At 53.2% G+C, this 23,356-nt stretch overlaps 9 protein-coding genes across 9 annotated transcripts; 4 read left to right on the top strand and 5 right to left on the bottom strand.

Moving 5' to 3' along the window:
• Window positions 1–185: 185 nt before the first annotated feature.
• Window positions 186–2,890, top strand: Z520_12133 (uncharacterized protein; the record flags this gene model as incomplete). The annotated part of the gene is made up of 4 exons (XM_016782620.1): window positions 186–358; window positions 405–1,869; window positions 1,921–2,142; window positions 2,201–2,890. 4 exons carry the CDS (start codon window positions 186–188, stop codon window positions 2,888–2,890), a joined length of 2,550 nt encoding a protein of 849 aa, XP_016626263.1.
• Window positions 2,891–3,104: 214 nt separating this feature from the next.
• Z520_12132 (uncharacterized protein) lies at window positions 3,105–4,131 on the bottom strand (the record flags this gene model as incomplete). The annotated part of the gene is made up of 2 exons (XM_016782619.1): window positions 3,105–3,808; window positions 4,017–4,131. The coding sequence occupies 2 exons, from the start codon at window positions 4,129–4,131 to the stop codon at window positions 3,105–3,107; spliced, it is 819 nt and encodes a 272-aa protein (XP_016626262.1).
• An 885-nt stretch (window positions 4,132–5,016) lies between these two features.
• Window positions 5,017–6,071, bottom strand: Z520_12131 (uncharacterized protein; the record flags this gene model as incomplete). Its single annotated transcript, XM_016782618.1, has 2 exons — window positions 5,017–5,851; window positions 6,022–6,071. 2 exons carry the CDS (start codon window positions 6,069–6,071, stop codon window positions 5,017–5,019), a joined length of 885 nt encoding a protein of 294 aa, XP_016626261.1.
• A 387-nt stretch (window positions 6,072–6,458) lies between these two features.
• Z520_12130 (uncharacterized protein) lies at window positions 6,459–7,367 on the top strand (the record flags this gene model as incomplete). Its single annotated transcript, XM_016782617.1, has 1 exon — window positions 6,459–7,367. The coding sequence occupies one exon, from the start codon at window positions 6,459–6,461 to the stop codon at window positions 7,365–7,367; it is 909 nt and encodes a 302-aa protein (XP_016626260.1).
• Window positions 7,368–8,046: 679 nt separating this feature from the next.
• Window positions 8,047–9,932, bottom strand: Z520_12129 (eukaryotic translation initiation factor 3 subunit D; the record flags this gene model as incomplete). Its single annotated transcript, XM_016782616.1, has 2 exons — window positions 8,047–9,671; window positions 9,725–9,932. 2 exons carry the CDS (start codon window positions 9,930–9,932, stop codon window positions 8,047–8,049), a joined length of 1,833 nt encoding a protein of 610 aa, XP_016626259.1.
• Window positions 9,933–12,058: 2,126 nt separating this feature from the next.
• On the bottom strand, window positions 12,059–13,102 carry Z520_12128 (uncharacterized protein; the record flags this gene model as incomplete). The annotated part of the gene is made up of 1 exon (XM_016782615.1): window positions 12,059–13,102. The coding sequence occupies one exon, from the start codon at window positions 13,100–13,102 to the stop codon at window positions 12,059–12,061; it is 1,044 nt and encodes a 347-aa protein (XP_016626258.1).
• Window positions 13,103–13,782: 680 nt separating this feature from the next.
• Window positions 13,783–15,482, bottom strand: Z520_12127 (uncharacterized protein; the record flags this gene model as incomplete). Its single annotated transcript, XM_016782614.1, has 5 exons — window positions 13,783–14,293; window positions 14,350–14,889; window positions 14,945–15,032; window positions 15,082–15,177; window positions 15,419–15,482. 5 exons carry the CDS (start codon window positions 15,480–15,482, stop codon window positions 13,783–13,785), a joined length of 1,299 nt encoding a protein of 432 aa, XP_016626257.1.
• A 3,482-nt stretch (window positions 15,483–18,964) lies between these two features.
• Z520_12126 (uncharacterized protein) lies at window positions 18,965–20,580 on the top strand (the record flags this gene model as incomplete). Its single annotated transcript, XM_016782613.1, has 2 exons — window positions 18,965–19,176; window positions 19,311–20,580. 2 exons carry the CDS (start codon window positions 18,965–18,967, stop codon window positions 20,578–20,580), a joined length of 1,482 nt encoding a protein of 493 aa, XP_016626256.1.
• A 1,057-nt stretch (window positions 20,581–21,637) lies between these two features.
• Z520_12125 (uncharacterized protein) lies at window positions 21,638–23,197 on the top strand (the record flags this gene model as incomplete). Its single annotated transcript, XM_016782612.1, has 2 exons — window positions 21,638–21,677; window positions 21,759–23,197. The coding sequence occupies 2 exons, from the start codon at window positions 21,638–21,640 to the stop codon at window positions 23,195–23,197; spliced, it is 1,479 nt and encodes a 492-aa protein (XP_016626255.1).
• Between the last annotated feature and the right edge of the window lie 159 nt (window positions 23,198–23,356).

Genomic DNA, 23,356 nt, shown 5'->3' with positions numbered 1-23,356 from the left:
GGCGGCACACTGCTCCTTACTGCCTGCTCACTGGAGTCTGCGGCAACTTTTGATCACTGCTTTGACCCAAATACACAGTCCTGAAACCGCTTTGTCACCCCGGAGCCTCTCCCTTCTCAAGCCCTTGGGCCTCTCGACACTTCTCTCTCATTGTTGTATCCACATGCGTATCAGTTTAAGCGACGATGCCGTTCCCCAGCCTGCGACGGCGGACGGTCAATGAAGCAGTCCAGCTGCCAGAAGAACACAAGTCCCCCTCCCCATCACCAAGAGCTCGTTCGGCGACCCTCCCTGCTTTGACTCCACGGAAGAGCTTGACATCTCTCATCGGCTCGGTCAGAAAGAGAGGCAATCCAAGGTATGTCTGGACTCTGGGAGATGAGTCTGCCGCTAAAAGGACGCAGCCCGTCGTCAGCTAAGCCTCAGCATGACAAGTCTCAGCCCGATGTTCTCGAACAGGAACTATACGCCGACTACGATGCCTCGAACCCTGACCACGACCCTTTCAGCGCTGGCCAAAGCCCTTCTACGTCAGACAAGCCCAAGCGGTACTATCGAACACCAAGCCCTCATCCTCTTAAGACGTCCGCCGCTTCGTCTCTATCGAGATTGTCTAAGCTCAGCCGCGGCACTCCGAGCAGCAGGTGCTCGGACTCCTCTCAAGCTGGATCACCTCCAAAGACCTTCCTCGAAACACTAGCTGACGCCATTCGGGCTCCGACTTCACTATTTTACAAGGAGAATAAGATCGATTCAAAGTCGGAGGATGCCAACGTTTGTAGCAACAAACCTCCCTCCCCGGGGAAGAGTCTCAGCCCGAAAAAGTCGGTCAGATTCAAGCCTGGAAAGTCAATCATCGAGGATGAACCCAGATCTTCACCCATTGACATTCCCAGAGCGACACCCTCACTGCCTCCTGTTCAGCTGGCGAGTACACCTCTCCTGCAGTTCTTCGGGGATGATCACCCTCATCTGATCCCGACCGCCAGGCCTCCTCAGCCGCGGGTATTGAATTCCACTATCAATTTTCGCCAAGCGATGGCTGCAGCCCAGACGTCCATCACCGAGGACAAGCTACAGGAAGTTTCATCCCTCTGCACCCCCGTCTCAGGACTCCCGTTGCCCCTGCCAGGTGCGACCGCCGCCGTGGAGAACGTTTTTAGAGATGCAAATGATGAGTGCGACTTGGAAATTAGGAGGGCTATGCTTCAAGAGTACGATAACCAGTTTAACAGCAAGGGAACAGGAGCTTATCAATCTGCAAACATTGTCATCGACAGAGGCTACGTCGCCAACGATGAGAAAGTTCAAGATCTGCCTGGAGGTCGTTCCACTCTGGCCACAGCGGCAACCCCTGGCTTGAATTTGTTGCCGAAACCAGCGAGAAATGGTGAGATTCTAAGCGAGCCAAAGCTCTCCAGCGAGATCAGTCCGTCTGAACTGTTTACTGGAACCGCAGACACGCTAAAAGACGATGCGTCAGAGCTAAAATCCGATGCATCAGCTGCTGCTCGAGATGGTACGGACTCGGATTATTCCGATGGAGAGTCAGTTGTCATTGCCGTTTCATCCTTGAGGGCAAGTGAAGACGAAGAGAAATGGACCGAAAATCCAACTCATGAGGATATTCGTCTCCGTTTTACGCACCGGGAAGGCTATGAATCCAAGGATTCTCGTGATACGGACAGTGAATCAGAGTCGAATGCGGGCTCGCAAGAAGACACTCGAATAAAAGCAGCTATTACCCCATTGCCAGACTCGACTACAGAATCGAGACCGATTCATATTCCAACGTCAGGAACTGCTGGTGAGCTGAGCCCGGAATCAAGGAAAAGAAAGAAGAAATACCAGCATTCGACATCAGATGATGTGAGTGAGAAACAGTGCGCTGGCCACGATAGGACGCTGATTCTGTTCCAGGACCCATACCTGTATGTGCCTGAGAATTTTCTGAACAACCCACCCTGGGTAGCAGAGCTCGCCCTCCGGTGTGACAGACCATTTCCAGAAAACAAACCGAGACAGGTTTCTCCCTATTTCCCCAGTCGCCAGACCAAAGGATGTGAGAGGTCAACGTCGCTGGCAACTATGACTGAAAGCGAACCAGACGGCCGGGCTTTCTTGTTTCCTGAGCATGCTGAAGTCAGCTTCCATTCCCTACCCCGGTCAAGAAATCAATATAAGTGCTAACAATGCATAGATCGAAAAGGAAGTGTCCACGGAAAAGTCGGGCAGCTTCAAGGTCGAACCACATTTCTGGCCACCGCTACCTTGCGTACAGAGTACGCCGTCTCCAGCATCCGTTCCGTTGCCTCTGTCTACTCGCCCTTCGACAAGAACTCATTACGGGCTGCATACCGACGAGTATGAGTCTAGTCCTTTTGAAGCCGACGGAGAGGAATCAAACTCTGATGGCGGACATGTTGACCAATGTGGTTTCGACGATCACACTGCGTCTGACAAGCATAGCCTGGATCGGAGCAATTGTGCTGGCCTATCGAGCATTTCGCAACACATTCCTCGTGATACAGAGGAAGAAAAGCTAGCAAGAGCGGCTGAGGTCTTACGAAAGTTCGCATCTCGCATGGCCAGTGGTTCGAGCTCCACGCATAATCCGACCACCGATATGGAGTGCAAATCTGCGCGTGAACGTACAACCAAAATTCCCCGGTTGAAACGTTTACAAGGTCGAAGTTCAGAGGCGGAAATAGAGACCTTGGATCACGGCAAATTGGTTCGGGGGAGATCGACTACGGTCGATAGCGGTTGGTCTGCAGAGAGCGAAATATCTCAGGACAGCGGCTCTGGCGCAACCCTGAAGACAGCGACTTCCACAGACCTCTCGGAAGGGATGGATGAGGACGAGCGTTGCTACAAGGGCATTGTTTGATGATGAAGGACATCAAGTCGTGTGCTGTGCTAGGTTCGAGAAACTACAGGTATCCGCTAGGAGACGTATGTCTTATGGGCACAGACCTTCGTTTTGGAATCTAGTGACAATAGTCACGCCCAAGCCCGGCGGTACATTGCATCAGGATAGCATGATATGTGAATAGGAAGCCCTTGAGGGTTAGGGTAGCGTATGGTTGGGCAAGCATCCTCTATCACGGTGGTCCTGACTCACTAACCCCATTTTCCTTGGCCGCCTCTCTGGCAGCCTTGTGCTTCCTCACATTGCCCTCCATGCCGTAGCGAATGGCTTCGGTGGTGCCGGGGATAATCATCTCGAATGTCTCCCGAACGACAGCATAATCATAATAGCCGCACCTTGCAATGGGTTGCGTTTTGGCCACATCGATTTTGCCATCCTTGGTCAAGACACGGTCATCGATATGGATTCCCACGACTTTACCAATGACCACGTCGACCGTGCCCATGGGCGGGTTCCCGGGCAAGCGCAGAGTGGAGTGATACTCGCACTCGAACCTGACGGGGGAGGCCTTGACCATTGGCACGGGAATTTTCAGGGTGGTGGACCACTCCTTGTCCAGGGACGCGCGCTCAAACTCGTCGACTCCGTAGGGCACCTGTTCGGCGGTGATGTTGACGGCCTCGCGCAGGTCCCAGGTGGCGAGCTGCCAGCAAAAGACGCCCGTGGCCTCGACGTTGCGCACCGTGTCCTTTTGTTGGAGAGACGGAGTCTGGTTCGCGGAGAACATGACGAAGGGCGGGTCGAAGGTGAGGTTGTTGAATTGGCTGAAGGGCGCGAGGTTGGCTGTTCTCCTGGTTGGCGGTGGTGCAGATGTCGCGGATGGGGATGGAGTTGTCGATGTGTCTGGTTGGAGAGGCGAGACGGTGCTGATCCAGCCTATTGGGCGGGGGATGACGCATGCCTGTGACGAGACGAGTGAGCATGAGTGCGGTAAGGAGAATAGAGAGGAGAGGAAGGGGGAAAAAAAAGGGAGGAGAGAGGAGAGAGGACAGAGCAGCGTTATGATGGACAGCAAAGAATCGGAGGCGGTCGTTGAGAAAGAAATGAGTTTGTCTCGGGGGTGCGAGCCATGGAAGGGGAAGACATTTCATGTGCCTTTGTTCTTCCTCGTCTGTCTTGAATGTCTTTTCTTCATCCCCTTTCTCCCCCTTCTTCTTCTTCTTCTTCTTCTTCTCGTTCGTGAAAATACTTGCAGCCATCACCGAGGAGAACCAGACAAGTGGAGATCTAGGTCTCGCCTCCACCAGACCCAGTGATATTAAGAGGAAGACTGACCTTGAAAGGATCATATGGCAAGTTATGCTCGGTCTTGCCTGGTTCGTAGAACATGACTTCAACTTTTTCACCACCTGGACTTCGATAATCTCAGTCCTCGATCAATCAGGCCAGGTATTCAGGGGTCTTTCTCTTTGACAAGTTCGACTTTGTAGATGGAGGGGCACGGGGAATCCGGTTCCTCGTCTCGAGGAGGAGGAGGAGATATAAATCTGGGAAATAAAGAACAGAGGGTTTGGTGAAAGTGGGCGAGCAACTCGAGGCCGGACACCACTATTTTATATCTGAGGCTGCTGCTGGTGGTATATGTATACGAGGTGCTCTACGGACGTAACTACGTATATGCTGATGGGGTGAGATGGTCGTTGAGGAGAGGCGTGGGGCGCCCTGGAAAGCCCCAGACTTTCAAAACTCCAGGATTGCAGAAACGGGTAGCTCTGACTATTTCTCCACGAACCGGATCGAGGACTCATCTAGTTATTTTGCGGGTTAAGCGGCCGAGTCGGAGTCATTGGGCAGCGAGATGTTGAGGCGGGCCGACCGAGCTACTTAACTCGGAATAGTAGGGGCCCCCCAAGGAAACCATGGAATGGCATCTATTTGGTTTCCGAGACGAGATGCAGTGCGGAATAGTTTTTTGTTTCTCTCCTGTACTGGCAGATAATGTAGATACTTGGTACGGCGGGATAGCAGGTTCAAGATTGTGATATTACAAAGCGTGGAACACAGGCCAACGATTACCCTCAGGGTCCATGCGGCGCCCATAGATTGAATCATGGCGTTCCTTTTCTCTTCCTGTGCTGGGGACTTCAAACGTCCTCCTCAGCATCGGGGGCATCTTCTTGCAAGAATCTTCTGGCTGATGACTTACCTTTCTTCCGGTCCAAACCACGCTGTTTCCCGGGCTTGTTTCCGGCTCTTACGTCCCCTGTCAATCTGTCCTCATCCTGGATGGCAGCGCCGGTGCGATGTGGCGGAGGGTCCAGCTCACGATGCTGAACCGAGACTGCCCAGCAATCGTCTGCTTGGATCTTGCGAGAGAGCTCCTCTGCAAAAGTCACACTGCGATGTTTTCCCCGTTCACACATGATGCCGACAACGAGGACTGACGGCGCCGCAGGTGGCGAAGGCGACTCGGCGGTTGGGTCCACGCCTTCGCGGGCGAGTTTCATCTCAACCATTTTCGTCTGCACGGCCCCGACAATGATGCCCAATCTTGCGACGGCGGCCGAACTGGCCATGACTTCCTTGCGCAGATGAGAGGATAGACCCGTGTGTGTCCTGCGCAGCTTGGCAGGTGGGTTCTTGATGGACCTCACGGAAAAGGTGAGCTGCTCCACGGCACCAGGGTCAGGGAGCGTGAGAGGGCCATGGGCATGGCCATAAGATATGATGACGAGCTCGAAGGTCGTCACGGCCTGTGTGGTTGCGGGAGACACCTCTGTTTCCGGGAGTGGGCCTCCATTCTCGAGATCTTCCATTGTGCCCTTGTCGTTGTCAATGGCATTGGCCGCCCGAAGAGTTACTAGAGCGTGAGCCAAGGCATCTTGCAGCCCGCGGCTATGGTCGGGCAGATACCCGAGAAAGCTTCCAAGGTTCTTCACGGGTATCCAGCACGGCTGCGAGTCGGTGTTGGAGACTTTTCTGTGAATAGCGGCCAGGTATTAGCCATGCAAGCATGTAATGGACTTGTAAGCTGGTTAAATTTGGCCAAATTCGGCGGAGGCAACTTGAAGGATTCTTGGCATGTCACATGACTCGGGCTTTTCCGAATTGGGTGCCGCTGGGAGCCCCCGGTGCTGACTGATTCTTACACAATCAACCCGCGGAAGGTTTTCCGAAAGCTTCCACGGCATTTGTTCATGGCCGTGTCTGCGCCGCAGCCTCACAACAACCAAATGCTATTGAAAGATCTTCATAAGCTGCAAACTGCCCGTGTAATGGTGATGGTCAAATTGTGCTTGCCTGTTCTAGCATATTCGACTTTCCACGGTGTCCCAAAGGTATAAGTAACTCCCCGCGCCTTTCCATGAGGCAAATCTACTCTTTCTTGATCACCATCGTAGCAGCACTTCTCATTGCATACTACTCCAGCACTCTGGCCTCCTCGAAGACGCTTCTTCAACAAGCCAGACCCGTGCTCAGTGACTTTATACATCGTATCAAACCAACAGCCGTCAAACATACAACAAGACCTTTTCTGGGACTACCTCTGATCCCTTCCCACCTACTCTCAACCACGACAGCAAATATGACGACTCCACGACAGATCAAATTTTCCTTCCTCGCCCGCGAACAATCAGAAGGTGCGGGTGCTGTGGTACGGCGCTCAATCGGCACACCTAAACTGCGCCATTTCACACCTTTCCTCATGCTCGATCACTTCAGGGTACCTCCCAGTGCGGGATTCCCCGACCACCCTCATCGAGGACAAGAGACGATCACCTATCTCATGAAAGGCGCCGTTCATCACGAAGACTTCGCCGGCAATGCAGGAAAACTCGGGCCTGGCGATCTGCAATTCATGACTGCAGGCCGGGGAATAGTGCACGCGGAGATGCCCTCGCCAACCGAAGATCTCAGCATCGGCATGCAACTCTGGGTCGACTTACCGGAGAATCTCAAATCCTGCGAACCTCGATACCGCGATCTTCGTGCAGAGGAGATCCCAATCGCCAAGTCCGACGACGGAAAGGTCACCGTGAAGGTCATTTCCGGCAAAAGCCTGGGCGTCGAGTCTCTGAAGGACCTGGCCTACACGCCTGTGTGGCTTCTTGATATCACAATCCAACCGGGTGGAAAGATCACGCAGGAACTGCCGCAAGGATGGAATGCGTTTGCGTACACCCTCGAAGGCGCGGTCACATTCTCCAATGGCTCCGATGCACACAAAGCAGAAACAGTCACACCCTACCACAACGTCGTCTTCGAGCAGGCCGGCGACTTAGTGACCGCTTCAGTGGAAGAAGGCGCTCATGAAGGTGCACAATTCATCCTCGTCGCGGGCCAGCCGTTGGATCAGAACATTGTTCAGTATGGCCCGTTTGTGACCACCTCCAAGGAAGCCATCTATCAAGCCATGATGGATTACCAGACCTCGTCCAACGGGTTCGAAAGGGCAGCAAATTGGGAGAGTGAAATTGGAAAGAGTATGAGATAAAGGGATACCGCTTTGACAATGTTGTGTGAAAAGCGCAAAAAATCTTATGGTATATCAAATTGGCATGGAACTTCGAGCATCGTGCTCTGAGAGGGCTTTTGTATAGTATAGCGCGGCGTAGGTGCTAGAGCATAGATGGAAATATACCCAAATAGAACCGAAAGTATCTGACGTGGTTACGTTTGACAGAATACATATCACCGCAAAGTCCTCACTAATGGGCATGGTTTCAGTCTCTCTGTTTGTAAACAAGATAGATGGTTATCTTTTTTAAAGATCCCACATCAGGGAGTGACTCTCTGTCTAGTGACTTTTTGAGATAGCTTTTTCCGCCTCGTCTATCGTCGTAGCCATGAACACAACACAAGGCGCAGCAATGGCTCTTCACCCAGCAGCATTCATTGCTTCGTGTCAAAGGCCTCTTTCGAGTCCCTTCGTAACTGACCACAGCCGCCACCTTGTTTCCGCTTGGTGGACACTCGTCGGGGAAGATTCTTTGCCTCGACGTGTCTTCGGCAGTTCTCCCTGCAAGGTAGGTGTTGGGTCCGCTTCCCCGATTCCTACAATACATCATTCTAGGGCCCGGGGGCAGATATCTAAGATGTTCGAGGTGGTGGTCCTATTTCGACAGCCCCGTCCGTTGGCGATCGCCTCGTTGTCGCAATTTTGATATTTTTTTTTATTCCTCTGCTTCCTCCCCAGCACCATCCGTCTCGCCTACCGTGCCCGTCATGGCATCGTCCTCGTCCTCAAAGGTGTGGAGGGGCACTTCGTACAGCCTGATGACCGGCTTATTCGGGTCCTTGACCAGGACGTATTTCCTGTCCTTTGCGGGAGCTGCTTCTTCCTTCTCACCATCTTCTTCTTCGTCCGCGGCATCGGACATGCTCCGGACGAGGTCGACGATGGTCCGCACGATACCCCACCCGTTGGAAAAGCCCAGGTTCATCTGGCTGGCGAACTCGCGCGGCTTGTAGCCGACGACGCCCAAAATGACGTGGTTGGCCGCGCTCTTGGGGTTGGCTCTCGACACGAAACCGAGCTTCATTTGATCCGCCTTGGCCAGAATGGCCTGGGTCGTCCATCGGGCCAGTTTGCAGCTGTTGTTCTTCATTTCCGTGGCGACCACGGCGCCTCTTTGGGAGGTGAGTTTGGTGCGCCAGTCCAACGCGCCGCCGCTGCCTTGGGCCTTGTGGTCGAATTCGTTGAGCGCCTTCAGCGTGAGGAACTGGTCCTCCCCGGAGATGTTGTTCTTGATGGCGGCGTCGAGCTCTGTGCGCACGATCAGGTTCAGCGGTTCTTCGTCGCGCTCGAGCGAGAGGTCAAAGCGTCGGTATTTGTAGGCTTTCGAGGCGAGCGGGTCCGTCTCCTCGGAAGCACTGTAGAACGGGTTGGGGTGAGGGAATTCGACCTTGCTGTTGGGGTTTTCGATCACGGTCTGGAAGGCAAAGTTGTGGTTGATCATTGTGGCTTCCATGGCGAGGTTGGACGGAGTATTGATGCTGTCCGGTTTGACTCCGGTTTGTTGCTGGGATGGCGTGGTTGACGTGTCTGCTTCCAGTGGGGCATCGGCAGCATTTTCATTGACCGTGACAAGGTCGATCGAACTGTCGGGTCGCTTGTCCAGGAAGATCTTGTCCCCGTGCTTCAGGATCACAATATCCCAGCTGTACACAGATCGAGTCGCGCACATGAGCATGGAGAGGATATCTGAGGTGGCGAAGATGATGGCCTCGTCTTTCTCGGCCAGTTCTTGGATCACGGGGTCGGCGGACGTGGTAACATTGTATGCGGCTCGTTCAAGGGACTGGAGCTTGCGTTCGGTGTTCTTGACTGGAGCTTTGTCGTACGAGCGGTCGTAATAGTAAAGGAATCCGTAGCTGTCGATATCTTCCCCGTCGGGAGTCTCGAGGTTGAGTTTTGCGAGTCGGTTAAAGTCGATTTCCTCCTTCATGACCCAGTCGGGGCGGATGTTGACTGAAGCATCACGATTTCGTTGTGGCTTGTCGTAGTCTCGCCACCCGAATCGACGACCTCTGCCGCCTCGACCGCCCCTCTGATCAAAAAACTGTCCTTGCTGTTGACCTCCAGTGCGACCTTGTCCAACTCTTTGGAATGCTCCTCTTGCTCCACGTTGGGCAGCTCCTCGCTGGCCTCGCCCACGGAAGACTGTCACTCCGCCTCTACCAAAGCCACGGCCCTTTGCGGTCGTTCTTGCGTTGTCGACAACGGAGAAGGTGGCTTCATCTTCGGCAGCTTGCACGGCGAAAAGAGAGGATGTGCCTGCGCCATAAATTTGTTGGTCTGGACACCTCTTGTTAGTTACGTCTTACTGTCGGAATCGAAAAAGATCTCACCTCTGTAATTTCTCCCATATTGTCTGCCGCCTCGGTCTCGACCTTCTTTGCCTTCTTGAGTCCAGTCGGCCATGCGACCTAGTTTGTCACTCTTGGAGTATGGGGCGTAAGGGACGCCATCGAGAGTTGTGGCGGTGGTCGTTGCTGGTCCCCATTCGTCGTTGACGCTAATTCCACTAATTGTTTCCGCAAGACTTATCTCGGACATATTGGATGCTGGACAGATGTCAATGTCTCGAGCCTCAATTTGTTCGTAGACAAATGTTCGACCAGCGCACGAATACCTAGGTAGTGGGGTGTAAATGCGAGCGCCAAGCAAGGAAATCTGTTTGCCGCGTTTTATTCTGTTTTTGGGGTAGCGCAGCGCTGCCCTTTGCAGACCGTCTCTTGGTGGCGCATCACCTTCTATCACCACCAATAATATATTGTGGTACTGTACGCGAACTAGTGAAACTAAAAGCAGCGCGGAAAGTGACAGCCTCGCGTAAGGTACAAATTTTGGATTGTCAACTGGTCCCTCCTTGATGCTATCTCTCTTGCTGCTGTTCTCCCTTCCTCACCCGTGAACTGTTCAATCGCTGCCAGACTGAAATAGGGCACATCTCGAGTGCACCTTTGCCAGATCCATCTCACGTATTCAAAGAGTGGTTGAAGAAATCACCCCATCCTCCTCGAAACACAGTGCACAAGCGCGATCAGGCTGCCTCTTCTATGCAGTGGCGGCTGCTCACAATGAGTTGACTAATGTCATTGATTGTAATCCAAACCTCATCTCAAGAATACAAGTCTTCTTGCCACGGTGACATGCTGGGAAAGCGCGAAGGTAACCATCTTTCCCACCAGGGGTTTGTCACACGCTTCGGTCCCATATCAATCATATCGTTTGCCTGCGGGTCTACCATGCTCCTAGTACCTAGGTAGGTTTAGGACGATTCACCGCCGGCTGCTGTTCATGTTGTTACACGCTCGCTTCGTGTATCATGCGTGCAACCCTTCAGCTGGCTGGCTTCGTCATCTTCAGCCGCTCAACCCAGCCTTACTCAAAGTGGAAGCCCGACCCGTCAACCTCCATGTTCACCGTTCATCCCTACCGTTCCTACGCACAGCGTGTATAAATACACACGGTTGCTTCGGATCTCAGGGTCGAGGTCTCCTCGACCCTGTACAGAGAGGCCCAAACCAAGCAAGGACGCCGGTCCTGTTACTCTATATCCAAACTCGTTTTGATATCGAACCAACTTCAAGGTTGGCCCCTAGGATAAGATGTTCTGCACCCTGTGGATATTCCATCTGTATCGGTGAAGGGTGATCGTCTGCTGCCTTGGTGGTATAGGAACTTGCGGTAAGTATCAAGGGTAGCTGACACAACAGGTGATCACCTGGTGTTGCCTTGCTTATGGGTATACGGGCTGATATGCACGTTCGTCCAAGGCCACCCGCGGGCTGAGATGCATGTCGCGGTGGTCCTACAGTCCCTACCTTCACCGCAACTGGGACTACAATGACTATATAAAGCCTGTGTCCCCCTTCTTCAACAGTGCATATGCGGTTCTTATCAAACCAACCTGTAACAACAACTCGTCAACCTCGACTACCTACTACATCCGACGACCATCCTTGTATCTAATACCTCAAAGATGCGTCTCATCGCCTTCATCACCATTGCTTTCGCAGCGGTGAGCTTCGCACAAGCATCATGCCAAACACGCAACGACTGTCCAGGAGATCAAGTCTGCGCTAGTACGCTTTTTTCTTTCTTTCCTCAATCTAAGCACCTCACCTGTTCATTACCCCAACTCACACCGTCGAAATCCTGATTCTTTCCCTATTCTCTCCCCTCACACACATAACTAACATGCTGCTTGGTGTCCAGGTTGCCCAGCACAGGAAGAACTGGAGATGTTTTGCGTCGAGCCCACTGATTCGATCTGTGCTGGGAGGGGTAACTGTGACGGCGGCGGCGGCTCATGCGATGTTTGTGGGAACCCGGGAGACTTCTCGAGATTGACGCCGTGCTCCGGGATTGAATTGTAAACGTGCACAAGAATAAGTTTGGGGAAAAGAGACGTGTTGACGAGGTCCAAACATCAGAAACGATAAGGAGGGTCTTCGTCTACTTGCTCAGGATGACAGCCCAGGTTCAGGTATTAGACGGCAATTATACATCGCCCACAATCACGTTTTCCTTCCCTGGTGCCCAATCATGGCACACATCGGCGTCCCTTGGTTCTTCTTTCTGTGATCAGCGCAATTATTTTATACATTTGTCTACCTTTCTTCGCCCATTAACCTTTCGATTCCTGTCTAGCCCCAGCAAGCGTTCACTTGTCCTTTCTATTCAGCTTCCTTGAGCTTCAGCCTCGCCAGCTCCGCCGGCGTGGTCGGTTTCCTGCCCAACAACCACTCCAAGACGCCCGGGTTGCCCAGCAGACCCCTCTTGTTGTAGTAGAGCAACATGTGCTCTGGCGCGTCCCTGAAGGACTGGTCCACGTCATCGGCCTTGTCAACCCCGTAAGTCATCTTGACGAACATCTCCGCAGCCTGCTCGAAGGGAGTGCGCTTGATGTCGAAGCGCTTGCCCATAACGGCGGAGATGGACTCGACGTACTCGGTGGTGGTGATCGGAAGGGTGCTCACGAGCTGGTACGTGGCGAAGAAGTGGCGCGCGCGCTCGCGGACGACCTTGACGGCGACCTCGGCGTGGTCGCGCACCGCGGAGAAGGACATGGGCACGGATGGGTTGAACGGCGCCATGAAGGTCCCCGGTTCCCCGCTCGACGAGTCCTTCTGGCCCAGCAGCTGGCCGATGAAGTTGTCCATGAACGTGCTCGGCTGCAGGATCGTGTACGACAGGCCGGACTCGACGAGGTACTCCTCGATCTGCCGCTTCTGGTCGTGGTGCAGCAGCTTGCTAGCCTCCGGATGCAGGGCGGAGCTGAAGACAAAATGGACCGCGCTGGGCTTGGACGGCGAGACGTCATCTGAGTCTGACCCGTTCGAATCTTGCTGCTGCCGGCGTCGACGAGACTCCGCCACAGCGGCATCGACCATGTTCATCCCCAGCGTGACCTCGTACGGATGAAAAGGCGGACCGACGTAAAACACAGTGGTGGCGCCGTCCACGACATCCGCGCACTCCTGAGGAACCTGGAGATTCGCCCGCACGACCTGGGTGTCGGGATACTGTTCCGCGAGCTGCGCCCGCGACTTCTCAGAGTTGACCACCAGGCGCAGCGACGACTTGCCGTACAAAAGCGGGATGATCTGGGTGCATTGCCTGCCGCTCGCGCAGGTCAGGACAATGAGCTCCGACTCCGACTCCGAGCCCTCCCCCTCGCCCGTTCCCTTGCCCGTACCCGTGCTCGTGGCGGATGCCATTGTTCTCCCTTTGAGACCTAGCCTTTCCATTTTCTTTTTTCAAAGTTGGTTTATGGGGGTCTAGGAAGTCAGGTCGGTGGACAGGGTTTCACAGTGGAGACACACTTTGACACTTGAGGATGAAGAAATATATATATATACCAAGATCTCCAGAAACCTTGACACCCACTTGTACCAGCCCACGCATATGTACATACTCGTCTATGAGGTCCACGTGTATCTTAGCGATCCATACGTAATATTCAGGTCGGGACTTCGGCGACCGACACGTCGATCGCGTCGATCTCGTCGATCATACATAGTTCTGTCAGACCCCCATCCTTTTCTTATATTGCATGTGCTCGCTCTCCGTAAGGTGTGGGGATACAAGTTCCTGTAATATTGCCCTGGCGCCGATTCTCTGCCCAGGTATTCACAGCCTATCTGTAACGACTGGTAGGGGTGCCAAAACTGAAAACTGAAAACGTAGCAAGAATACATGGAATCACACCTTGGAGCTCTGCCTGTTTCGACAAGAGTCAAGACCCCAAACATCAACTATCTGGATACCCGGACCAACAAGGGCAGTACATCTCATATCTGAGACAGCCATCCACAGAAAGAATCCGAAATCATCCAGCAACAAAAATACGCTGGTAGCGCCTCCGCACAAGCGCAGTGGTCGGCGCCTATATCATTCATCATGAGTACATCTCGTCGATTTCAGCCGTGTAATCCGTCCCCAGTTGGTCATATGTCTCTGGCTTGGTTGCAAAGATACTCGAGAGAGCATCGCGGAGTTCGAAATCTTCCATTACTGCACCGAAGCCATAGCATCGGACTTTGCTTCTAATGGACTCAATCATGCCCAAGACGTCCTCCCTCGTCAGAGTGGCGTAGTTTCGATGACCCTTGAGCGATTGTAAGGCCATTATGGGAGTCACTTGACCAGTCGGGATAGCGCTGCCTTTGAGTGTTTGGCTCAGATTGAGCAAGTTGTTCAAAATCTGGACTGACTCGGCGTCAGGCACTTTGTGCTCGTATGTTGGCACCAAACCGCCGCCCTCCGCGGGAACTCGCGCGATGTGGCTTGGGGGTGGGCAGCTCGCCATCAAGGCATGCCCAGAAAATAGCGCGTCTTCCTCAGTGTTGGGAGAATCCGCCGACCGCCGTACAAGATACTCCTCGTGATCACGACAAGTCTGCTCCAGCCTGATAGCATGTGGTTAGTCTAGACAACCAGAGTATGTGACAGCATGCCCACTCACTTCAAGATGAAATCAATGCCCAACTGGGGGTCTCTCTCGAAAATGCCGGGCATATCTGGCATGATTCCTTCTTCCTTCTTAATTCCGAACTCTTGTATTTCCGGTCCTTGAGGCGAACTTGCGTAGTGAGTGGTCCCAGGTGAGTGTCCTGACACGCTCATAGGGCCACCATTCAGATATGCTTGAGGGGAATAGCCACTTTTGGCGGAAGCAGCAACCGCTCCGTACCCGACCGACCTGGGCCCTATGGATGGAGGACTTAAGGTACTAATCGACGAAGGAGTCATCGAGTTCTCCTCTCGCTTCGGCTTCAGCGCAAGCATGGCTTTCCGATTCTCGAGTTCGTTTTCGAATGCGATTCCCCGAGATGTTAGAACCTCTCTCAACGCCAAGTTCTCCCGTTGCTGATTCTCAATCAGCATCTTTTGCTGCTGAATGGTTGCGTCACGTGTATTCTGCTCGAAGATGAAGACCTCGCGTAGGCGTGCAAGCTCCATTTCTAGGGCTTTAATGTAATTCTCTTTTCGTTCTCGATGCGTTCTGACCGGCCGTCGCCTTAGCAAAGAGTCCAAGGGTAGGAAAGAACTTCGCGTACCTCTGAGCTTGACGGTTCAGCTCCTGTCGTCGGGTTTGCGCGGGTTTACTGTCTGGTTTAGGACCTCTCCTCTTGGCAGGTTGCCCGTCTAGCTGGGGTCAGCTTAAACTAGAATATGTGAAACCACGGATGCAGACCTCTTGTGATTCTTTTCTGCATCCCGCCAAAACCCTTAAGAAATCCCATGTTCACGGTGCCGCCGGGCGTTTTCGCATCACTGGGAACTCCATTGTCTAAGTATGGATGACTAGTCAGCAACTAGACTGGCAGGATTCGAGAACAACAAAGAAAAGCCTTCTGCGGTTGATTCGAGCATCCCTTCACCACGTTTGTGTTTGACCAACTGAGTCCCCAGTAAAATGGCATAGCAAGCTCAGGATACGCGCGTGAAGATCCCTCATCAAGCGCCGCACCCAAACATGCGACCGCCCCGGAGCTAGAAAATTGGAGAGGGGCGAGACGGCAGCGACTCACGATAGGAAGCACCAGGCGTATAATCTTGACCTCCCCAAGGGTCCATCTCGGGAGATTGTTGCATGTTAGATCGCACCCAAGCCGGGACGCGATGAGATGATAACAAATAGGCCTGCTTTAGCAGCTATAGTAATTAATTTGCAATCCGCGAGAACAGAAAGTTGGGGTAGATTCTTGGACTCTGGGCCCGATTGGAAAGAAGTCGGCCGCAAAAGAAGCTCGGAATTGGAACGAGCCGGTTAGAGCTTGTCGAGGATAGAAGGCCGTAGTTCTTTTCCTCGGAGAGGCCACGCACGCGTTTAGGCCACAAATGCAAGTGAAAGCCAATGACGAAGAGATCGGATTGAGGATCTGGCAATTAGCATGTCGTTCTGAGACTAATCATGAGACAAGGGTGGAAGTGCGCCGTGAAAAGCCAATGTGGACGCAGCAGGATCTGGATGGAGGGGTCGAGCGTGAGGCGATATTTTATGGCGGGACAAGATTGCTGATCGTGGTAGGGAAAATCTGTGCAACAGTGCTGTCGCAGATTTCCTGGCGAGAGCGATTCGCAAGCCGACAGCGGACCGATGGCGGTTGTAGTCAATGACGGCAGAATAAGACGTGTTCGAAAGTTGTGAAAGGCGGAGAGAAGAAGACGTTGAAAGCTGAAACTGAAGCGGCGTGATAGAGCGAAAGGCGGCGAGGCGGAACCGGGTCAATGCGAAGCCCACACGCCCTTGCCAAGATGGCGCTGCGTTGAAATTCGAGACCGGAAGCACAGAAAACGGGCGGATGTCAGAGGACAAAGGACCCTGAGGTGGTCGACTCTTTCCGCTGCTTTAGAGGAGGGACGGCGTAGGGTGGATGCTTCGCAGGGATGGAAACGCTCGTGATGCTGATGCCAGAGGAGCCAATTGGCTGGCAGGATGGTGTAGCGCAGCGTGTAAGTATACCTAGGTTGGCGGCGAGGCGGGTCTATATCGCTGCACCTGGGGACCTTGAAGCGGCGGATGCAGGCACGCAGGGTTGTAAGGGGCGTTTGAGTAGAGGAAGAAATTCCCCTGCAGGGGCTCCAGCTCGTCTTGGTGCTGCACCACAGAATACGGGGATGAGGAGACCGGCGTTTCTCCAGACGAGGACGATTGACGATTGGTGGCAAGGGAGGGCGATGATTGTCGGAGGATGGCTAGATAGTGGGATGTGTAGCGTTACACGGTTGGGAGACAACTTAGGACGGACGCGAGCTGTGCAACGTCTGTCGTGATCGGATGCGCAGGCGGCGAGGCGGATTGAGGTCGACGGCAATTAAGTAGGTAGGCAGGGAGGCAGGTTGGTGGGTTGTCGGTCGATCATGCTGAGTGCTGCGGATGAGCGAGAGTAGAGGCACCAGGGAGGCAAGGGTGCTTCTTCCTTATCCTGTTCAATTTTTTCGTGTGGGTATAAACGAAGTGTACTGTCAGCACCCGAAGCCAGTGAGAAACACCACTCACTCATAGCCCATCAGAATGCATATGTCCCAGGCACAGCCACAGTGACAATCGTATACCTACCTACCTAGGTAGGCAGATAAGCACTTAGCAGCCTTGGGCATGGATGGGCAGAGCCCAGAAACACCAGGGTCATTCATTCATCCGGCTCGCCGGCTCGCCGGCTGCGCCCACAGTAGACTCAGTGTAGAGACGTTGGCGAGTCTCGGCCTGGATGGCACTAGGTATAAGGGTCTACCTAAGTAGCGAGGTAGCGAGGTACCTTGGTAGGCACAGGCCCACCCGTGCTAGGTCAAGTGCCTACACGCAGTTAGTAAGGCTAACGAGACCCACGTCGTATAGGCGTCATTGCGTCAATTGTGCCCGCTAAATGGTGCCCGGAAAGGCTAGTGACGCCCTAAATCGCCAGGTAAAGAAGAGCCTCGCAAGCCCGGACGAGGCCCCGGGATAATCACTCAGCCCAGAAGCCGGCGCGGCAACGTATAATAGAAATCAGGACAGACCTTGCAGAGATCTTGCCGTCGTCTTCATACATCATGCCTGCCGGATCCGGTGAACTTGTAGAGCTTGCAACACCTGGCAAAGGAAGTTATAGTAGCAGAGTGGTTGAAACATCTGGCAGCGGTGCCGCGATCGATCTCAAGCATTTCACACGGACGTCGACAATCCATGCAGCCTCTTGTCGACCAGAATGCACTCACCAGCTGCCCCTTGCCTGCGTCTACCCACCTAGGTTCCCTGAGTCTCTCAGGCTCCGTGATCGTTGATGGCGAGCGACCTGTTCTCGACCGTCTTCACGTCGTTCCGATCCCATTGCTGTTCTGGCGGGTTCTTGGGCCGAAGCCTTATGTTCCCACGCTCTGTTGCACCAGTCGTTGTGCAACATTCCTCGTTTGGCGATAAGGAAATTTCTTCCTCAACTCTCGTCACTGTGTGGCACGGCCATCATGGTCTGGTGCGAATAATTACCAGAAAAGGGATTTGGCGATCGTTGTGTACCATCGTACCTCGCCCTTGTCTGACCTGGCAATCCGCACTCAGTTTCCAGGGCTTTGAGGCTCTCAATTCTTTGCGGAATCACAGCTGTCTTCAATGTACGGTTTCCAGAGCCCACCAGTCGTCAATCTGCCAGTTGTTCGTTGGTCTTCTCTTTTTCGCGGCAACATGTTTTCAAAATTGAGGCATAATAGTGTGGGTGCAGAAGCCTAGTACGCAGCATGGGAGTACCTGAAGATGCTATCGGCTGTGTATATCGCATTGGGGCTCATTCCTCATGGCTTTACCTAGCGAACCGGAATTTTTCTGAGTCGATGCCATATGCCCGTTTTGTGAAGGGACAAGTTCCATGACGTGGAAGTGGCTCTTGCCGGTCTGCATTCACAGGGATGGTGCACTCGAACCCACTCTGGACAACTCAACAGAAGTCTTTGCGAGGAGGAGTGAACGGGCATGGTAATAAAGAAATGTCTTGGAGGAAAATATGGAAAATCGATCACCTGGTAAGAGAAGCATCTCTGGATTGGACTGCTGATTATCGACCAGGTCCAGTACATAGCATTCACAGCAACCTGCTACGCTAACTCAACAGCAGCCGCGGAATATCTTGAGGGTAGGTACTAGGTATATAAATCACCAACGGGGAGAAAGCGGCTGACAGGGGGGGGATACTGATTAATTATTGACACAGAGTACAGAGATGCATCCCTGGCCTGAAGATATGCATCCCGCACGTCCTTTGCATACCAAATGATCTGACCATGGCCATGATTGGTGGGCTGGGCCAACTCATTCTCGGTCCGCAGTCTTGGTTTGGCTGAAATTTGGAATTCAAACACGAGCCACTGCCACCATTGCCTCTTGGAGATGCCGACGAAGACGCAACACGTTGCTACACCAACTTCCCTCGTTCGCATTCGCTAATCGGAGACGGTGAATTGACAGTCCCATAAGTGAAGTGGGATCCTGCACTACCATCTTGGGTAGTTGGCTGGCTTCCCTCACTTCTGATCCTCTTCTCTCTGACGCCGATTTTGTCCCATTGGCCAAACATGGGCAAGAGTCGCAAGTGGTTTCTACAATGGAGACGGTCGAGAACGAACTCCTAGTCCATATCAATGCCCCCAGCACCGCACGAGATGACCGACGCTACATCTCCATCGCAAAATCAATCCTGGACTTCAGGCCGGCTATAATCACCAAAGTCTCTGGCACCGATCCTCCTTCGCTGCTCTCTGCTTGTGGAGAGGAGTTTGATGGTGATGATGAATACGAAACATTGGGTGATACTAGGTTGGTATCCAGTGTCTGCAGATCAGCGTAATGTGACTTATATCGGAATGACCCCGCGGCTCACGACACGGCGCATGAGCATTGGTTCTGTGAGACTACTTTGTATTGCTACAGAAAGACTTACTATGAAATAGGAGATCCTTTCCACATCGACCAAACCTGCCTCGTCCGAGCACTGCTCCCGAACTGACCTCAAGCGGCCACCCGGCGAGACTACCTCGAACTTTGGCAGCCCGAAGACGTGCATCTTCTGAGACTTCTTCCATCAGCAACTCCTTCCCTGCACGTTGCAAGCCGAATACCGGCGGTGCTGATGTGCGCACACAAAGTGTCGAGAATACGTCTGCCTCTCTATCGCAGTCTCAGCCCAGAGTAGCTCCGAGCGAACCCCCCCTGGCTCCCAGAAACAACGAGCGGAGACAAAAGAAGCCACGGACGGAAATTGAGTATTGCAATCTCGAGTTTGTCGAGCGGTCTGCACCCATAGCTTCTGATGGCGATGAGACAGATTCCACTGAGTCTGCATCGTCGTCTCAGCTAAGGGTCTACGGTGCTTTGAGGGTGGAAGCCCGCGAGCCCCAGCCAGCAGACACTCGCTGTGTGATCGATTTGACATCTCCAAATCGCCACGACAGCCCAGTCTATGTTGGTCCCGGCGCTCGACAAGTGGAGGTGAACAGTTACCACCCTCCAGCATCGCCCATAACCAGAAACGCAGATTCTGCTCCCGGTCTCCAGCAAGTCGACCAGCAGATAAGACTCCTGCCTGCAGAGGTCCGATCTCCGAATCCCCAAGGTGGGCAGCCGAAGTTTACGACGCATATTACCAAGACCTTGAGGAAGCTGACAAGCGGGGAGGCACCCTTGCTCAAGCATTTCCGGCCCGCATTTGTTTATCGCGACGTCAATGTTCTTGAGCGGGGATACTGGCAATTCTCGGTCAAAATAGCAGAGGAGAGCATCGTGAAAGGATCAAGACAACCTCCGCGGGCCACACTGAAACTTCTGGGGTCCACTGCTCGCAAGAAACGCAATAACTCTAAAGTTGTGCGGGATCTAACGAGCCCAAATCATGCTCGGTGGACTGAGGATGAATTCCTGCAGTTCTGGAAGAATATGGCTTTGGTCGTTGAATCAGGCAAGGTGGGATGGGCGACACGTATGACAAAGGAGCTGGAAGGTGACAATCTCTGGAAGATCAGAGTATTCACCTGGGGAGAGTTGCTGGGCCATATCTGGATGTTGTTTTTGGTTCTTTCGGATAGGCTGATCAGGAAGGCATCGATGGAATGGATCTCCGGGGATGGCGCAGTGGTCGTTGGCATGTTAGATGGCAAACATCAGTCTGGGGTATGGATGAGAAAGGGGCCGGAGGGGGCGTTAGGGGTTTGGGGTTTGGCATAAGGCTGAGGCAAGATGCGTGGGTTGGTTTGAAGATCGACGTTGATGTTTTTGGGGGTGGCACGGGCCACGGACAATGTACGTAGTATTCTGGGATATCAGTCTCTATCCATCCAGTTTAATAAGATTGTTCTTGTAGGATCCAGCATTTCTTGTCACCAGGCACGGCTGCTACTCGGTTTACGAAGCAGTTCCGGATCATCATCGCTCAGGATATGGATGCGGACGGTTGGAGCGTGGGTAGCATGGGCCGTGGATAACCTCGTGGTCGGGTCCGGGGCTTGACACAAAGAAGCGGGAACTGGTGGGATGATTGGGATGATTGGATGATTGGATGGATGGAGGCATGGAGGCATGGATTGGCATTGATGCAGGATGCAGGATGGTGGAGGATGGATGGGTGGATGGTGAGCAGCTGCGGCTACTACGAGGTACTAGACTTCAGACTGCGCTCGCAAAACCCACGACAAGAAAATCGCATGTGAAACTTGAAGATTCCTGCGGCTTCAGCCATTGCATTGCTGCTAGCCTCCTGTCAACATCTCTTCTCTAGGTGTTGACTTGGTATCAGACATTGGAAAAAGCCTACTGTCAACCCTTCATTCATTCTCACTTCATCTCGCGCTCGCTACACCTTCATGACTACCACCTCTTGCCGCATTCTACCAGCTCCGCGGCCCGTTCTCCAGCCCGTGTCAACACTTCCCAACAGATCCTCCAACTATTTCTCAGGCCTCACTTCATCGTTATCTGCAACCTACGACCTCGACTCGATGCCGTCTCCCGTTTGACAACTGTTGTCTCCTCCTGGCACTATCTTGTCGTTCTTCGTCACGCCTCCCCTTTGTCATCTCGCCCTCACCTCGCCCTCACCTCTTCGTCAACTTTGTCAACTTTCCGTGACATTCACCAACCCGCCGAACTAGCTCCTCCTATTCTGGTATAAATACATCGACTCGACCGGTCTAATTACTGGTTATATCTCACAAGTCTAGGCTGCTCGGCGCAGCCTAGGAGAAGAGGTGGAGGCGTTGCGTGATTGATGTTGGCGACTCAGAGAATGTCGTCCCATGGCGGACAACAGAACTTCCCCTTCGGCTGTACGGCCTACACCTCTCATTTCTCTCCCTCCCTTCACTTCCCTGTCGCTGGAGATCCATTTACTTACGCCTATTCATTAGACCAACCCGAAAACCTCCACGGAATCGGTTTACCTGAGTTCATGACCCCGGGACCCCCTCCCGGCCAGCCTTTGCTTAATGCGCACGAGAATGAGGACCTGGACAACTTCTTCCAGGGCTTTGATCAAAATGCTGCGGCCAATAAAGCACTTACGCATGCTCAGTTCAATCCCCGCCCCGGTCATGACCAACTCTTTGACATGCCTCCCATGTTCGTGGGTTCGGATACCGCGCTGGCCCAGCGGTCCATCATCGACCAGCATCAGCTAACAGGAGCTGGATTCCCATATGGCGATGGCTTTCTAGGACATGACATGAACACCGTCTCACAGACGACTCCACTGGTCAGCGGAATGCACGGTGTTTCCTACACTGATGCAACATTCCCAAATCCCCTCATTGCTCAACTGCAATCCGCCGCATCAATGCAACCGGCATACACTCAAGGTTGGCAACAACCCTATCCCCCTCATACCGCAATTACCATGCCTCCAGCAGGTCGCCTGGGGATGGACTTTGGCACGGACTCTCGGTTTCAACCAACTGGCTATGCAGCGCCTCACAATCCCTTGGATCCTGACCTGCCCCAAGGACTGCAGATGAATAACCCCATTGGCGAATGGCTGGAACCAGCAAGTGGAAGCACTACTCAGCCGAACACCCAGCCAAATACCCAGCCATCAAGTCCCACTTGGTCAAAGAAGAGAAATTTCGACGACTTTGCAAGAGATCAACTGCCTCGCAATGGCGTGGTCGCCTCTGTCCAGCAAACTACCATGACTCAACCGTCTCCATCGCAATCCAACCCTCGCAGGAAACGCTCTGAGACCAAGACTGAAAAAAGAACATCAATATCTCAGCCACCAACACCGCTATCCAATAGCAAGCCGCACACCCCGCTCAACCCTGACAAGCCAGGAATAGGCGAGCAGGAGCCAGATCCTGAGGCAGAAGCCGAAAGAGAGGACGATAATGACACCACAGAACAACCCAGGTCACCCTCTCCAGCACCCTGGCCAGCGTCGAAAGCTCGTCCCCCTAAAAATACAAAGGCTCCTCCACCAAAACCGCCTCGTAAAAAAACACCAATCAAACCCAAATCAAAGGTCCAGCGTCCCAGCATCACCTCTGCCCGCGTACCTCTTAGTGTCGAGCAAAAGAAAGCCAATCACACAAACTCGGAGCAACGACGTCGGGATGCAACAGCTCGTGCATATGCTGAATTGTACGACTTGGTGCCTGAACTCGAAGAAATGGGGAAGCAGAGTACAATGAAAAAGCTCGAGGTTGTTGTAGCCAAGGTCCAGCGTGTGAAGCAGAAAGTCGAAGAGCTAAGAGCCAAGGTCGGCATCGACCCTATCACTGGGAGGCCAGTCAGTGGTTCAAGTGGAGGACAAGGAATGCTCTTGTACAGTGACGTTCCGGGGTGGCGCCAATGACCGATCAAGGATATGAATTCTCTCCCGCTGCACCAGTGCAAGAATACCCATGTATTCTCACCATCCAGCGGCAGGTGAACAACTGGACGTTGCCGGATGACCTACTTCGCACACCGGGAGTTGAACCAGCCATTAGGTCAACCAGAAAGAACCAAACGA

The sequence above is a fragment of the Fonsecaea multimorphosa genome (assembly GCF_000836435.1).
Source record: "Fonsecaea multimorphosa CBS 102226 unplaced genomic scaffold supercont1.48, whole genome shotgun sequence".
Taxonomy (NCBI): domain Eukaryota; kingdom Fungi; phylum Ascomycota; class Eurotiomycetes; order Chaetothyriales; family Herpotrichiellaceae; genus Fonsecaea; species Fonsecaea multimorphosa.
Note: the sequence above shows the minus strand (reverse complement) of the source record. Positions and strands in the feature narration are given on the sequence as shown.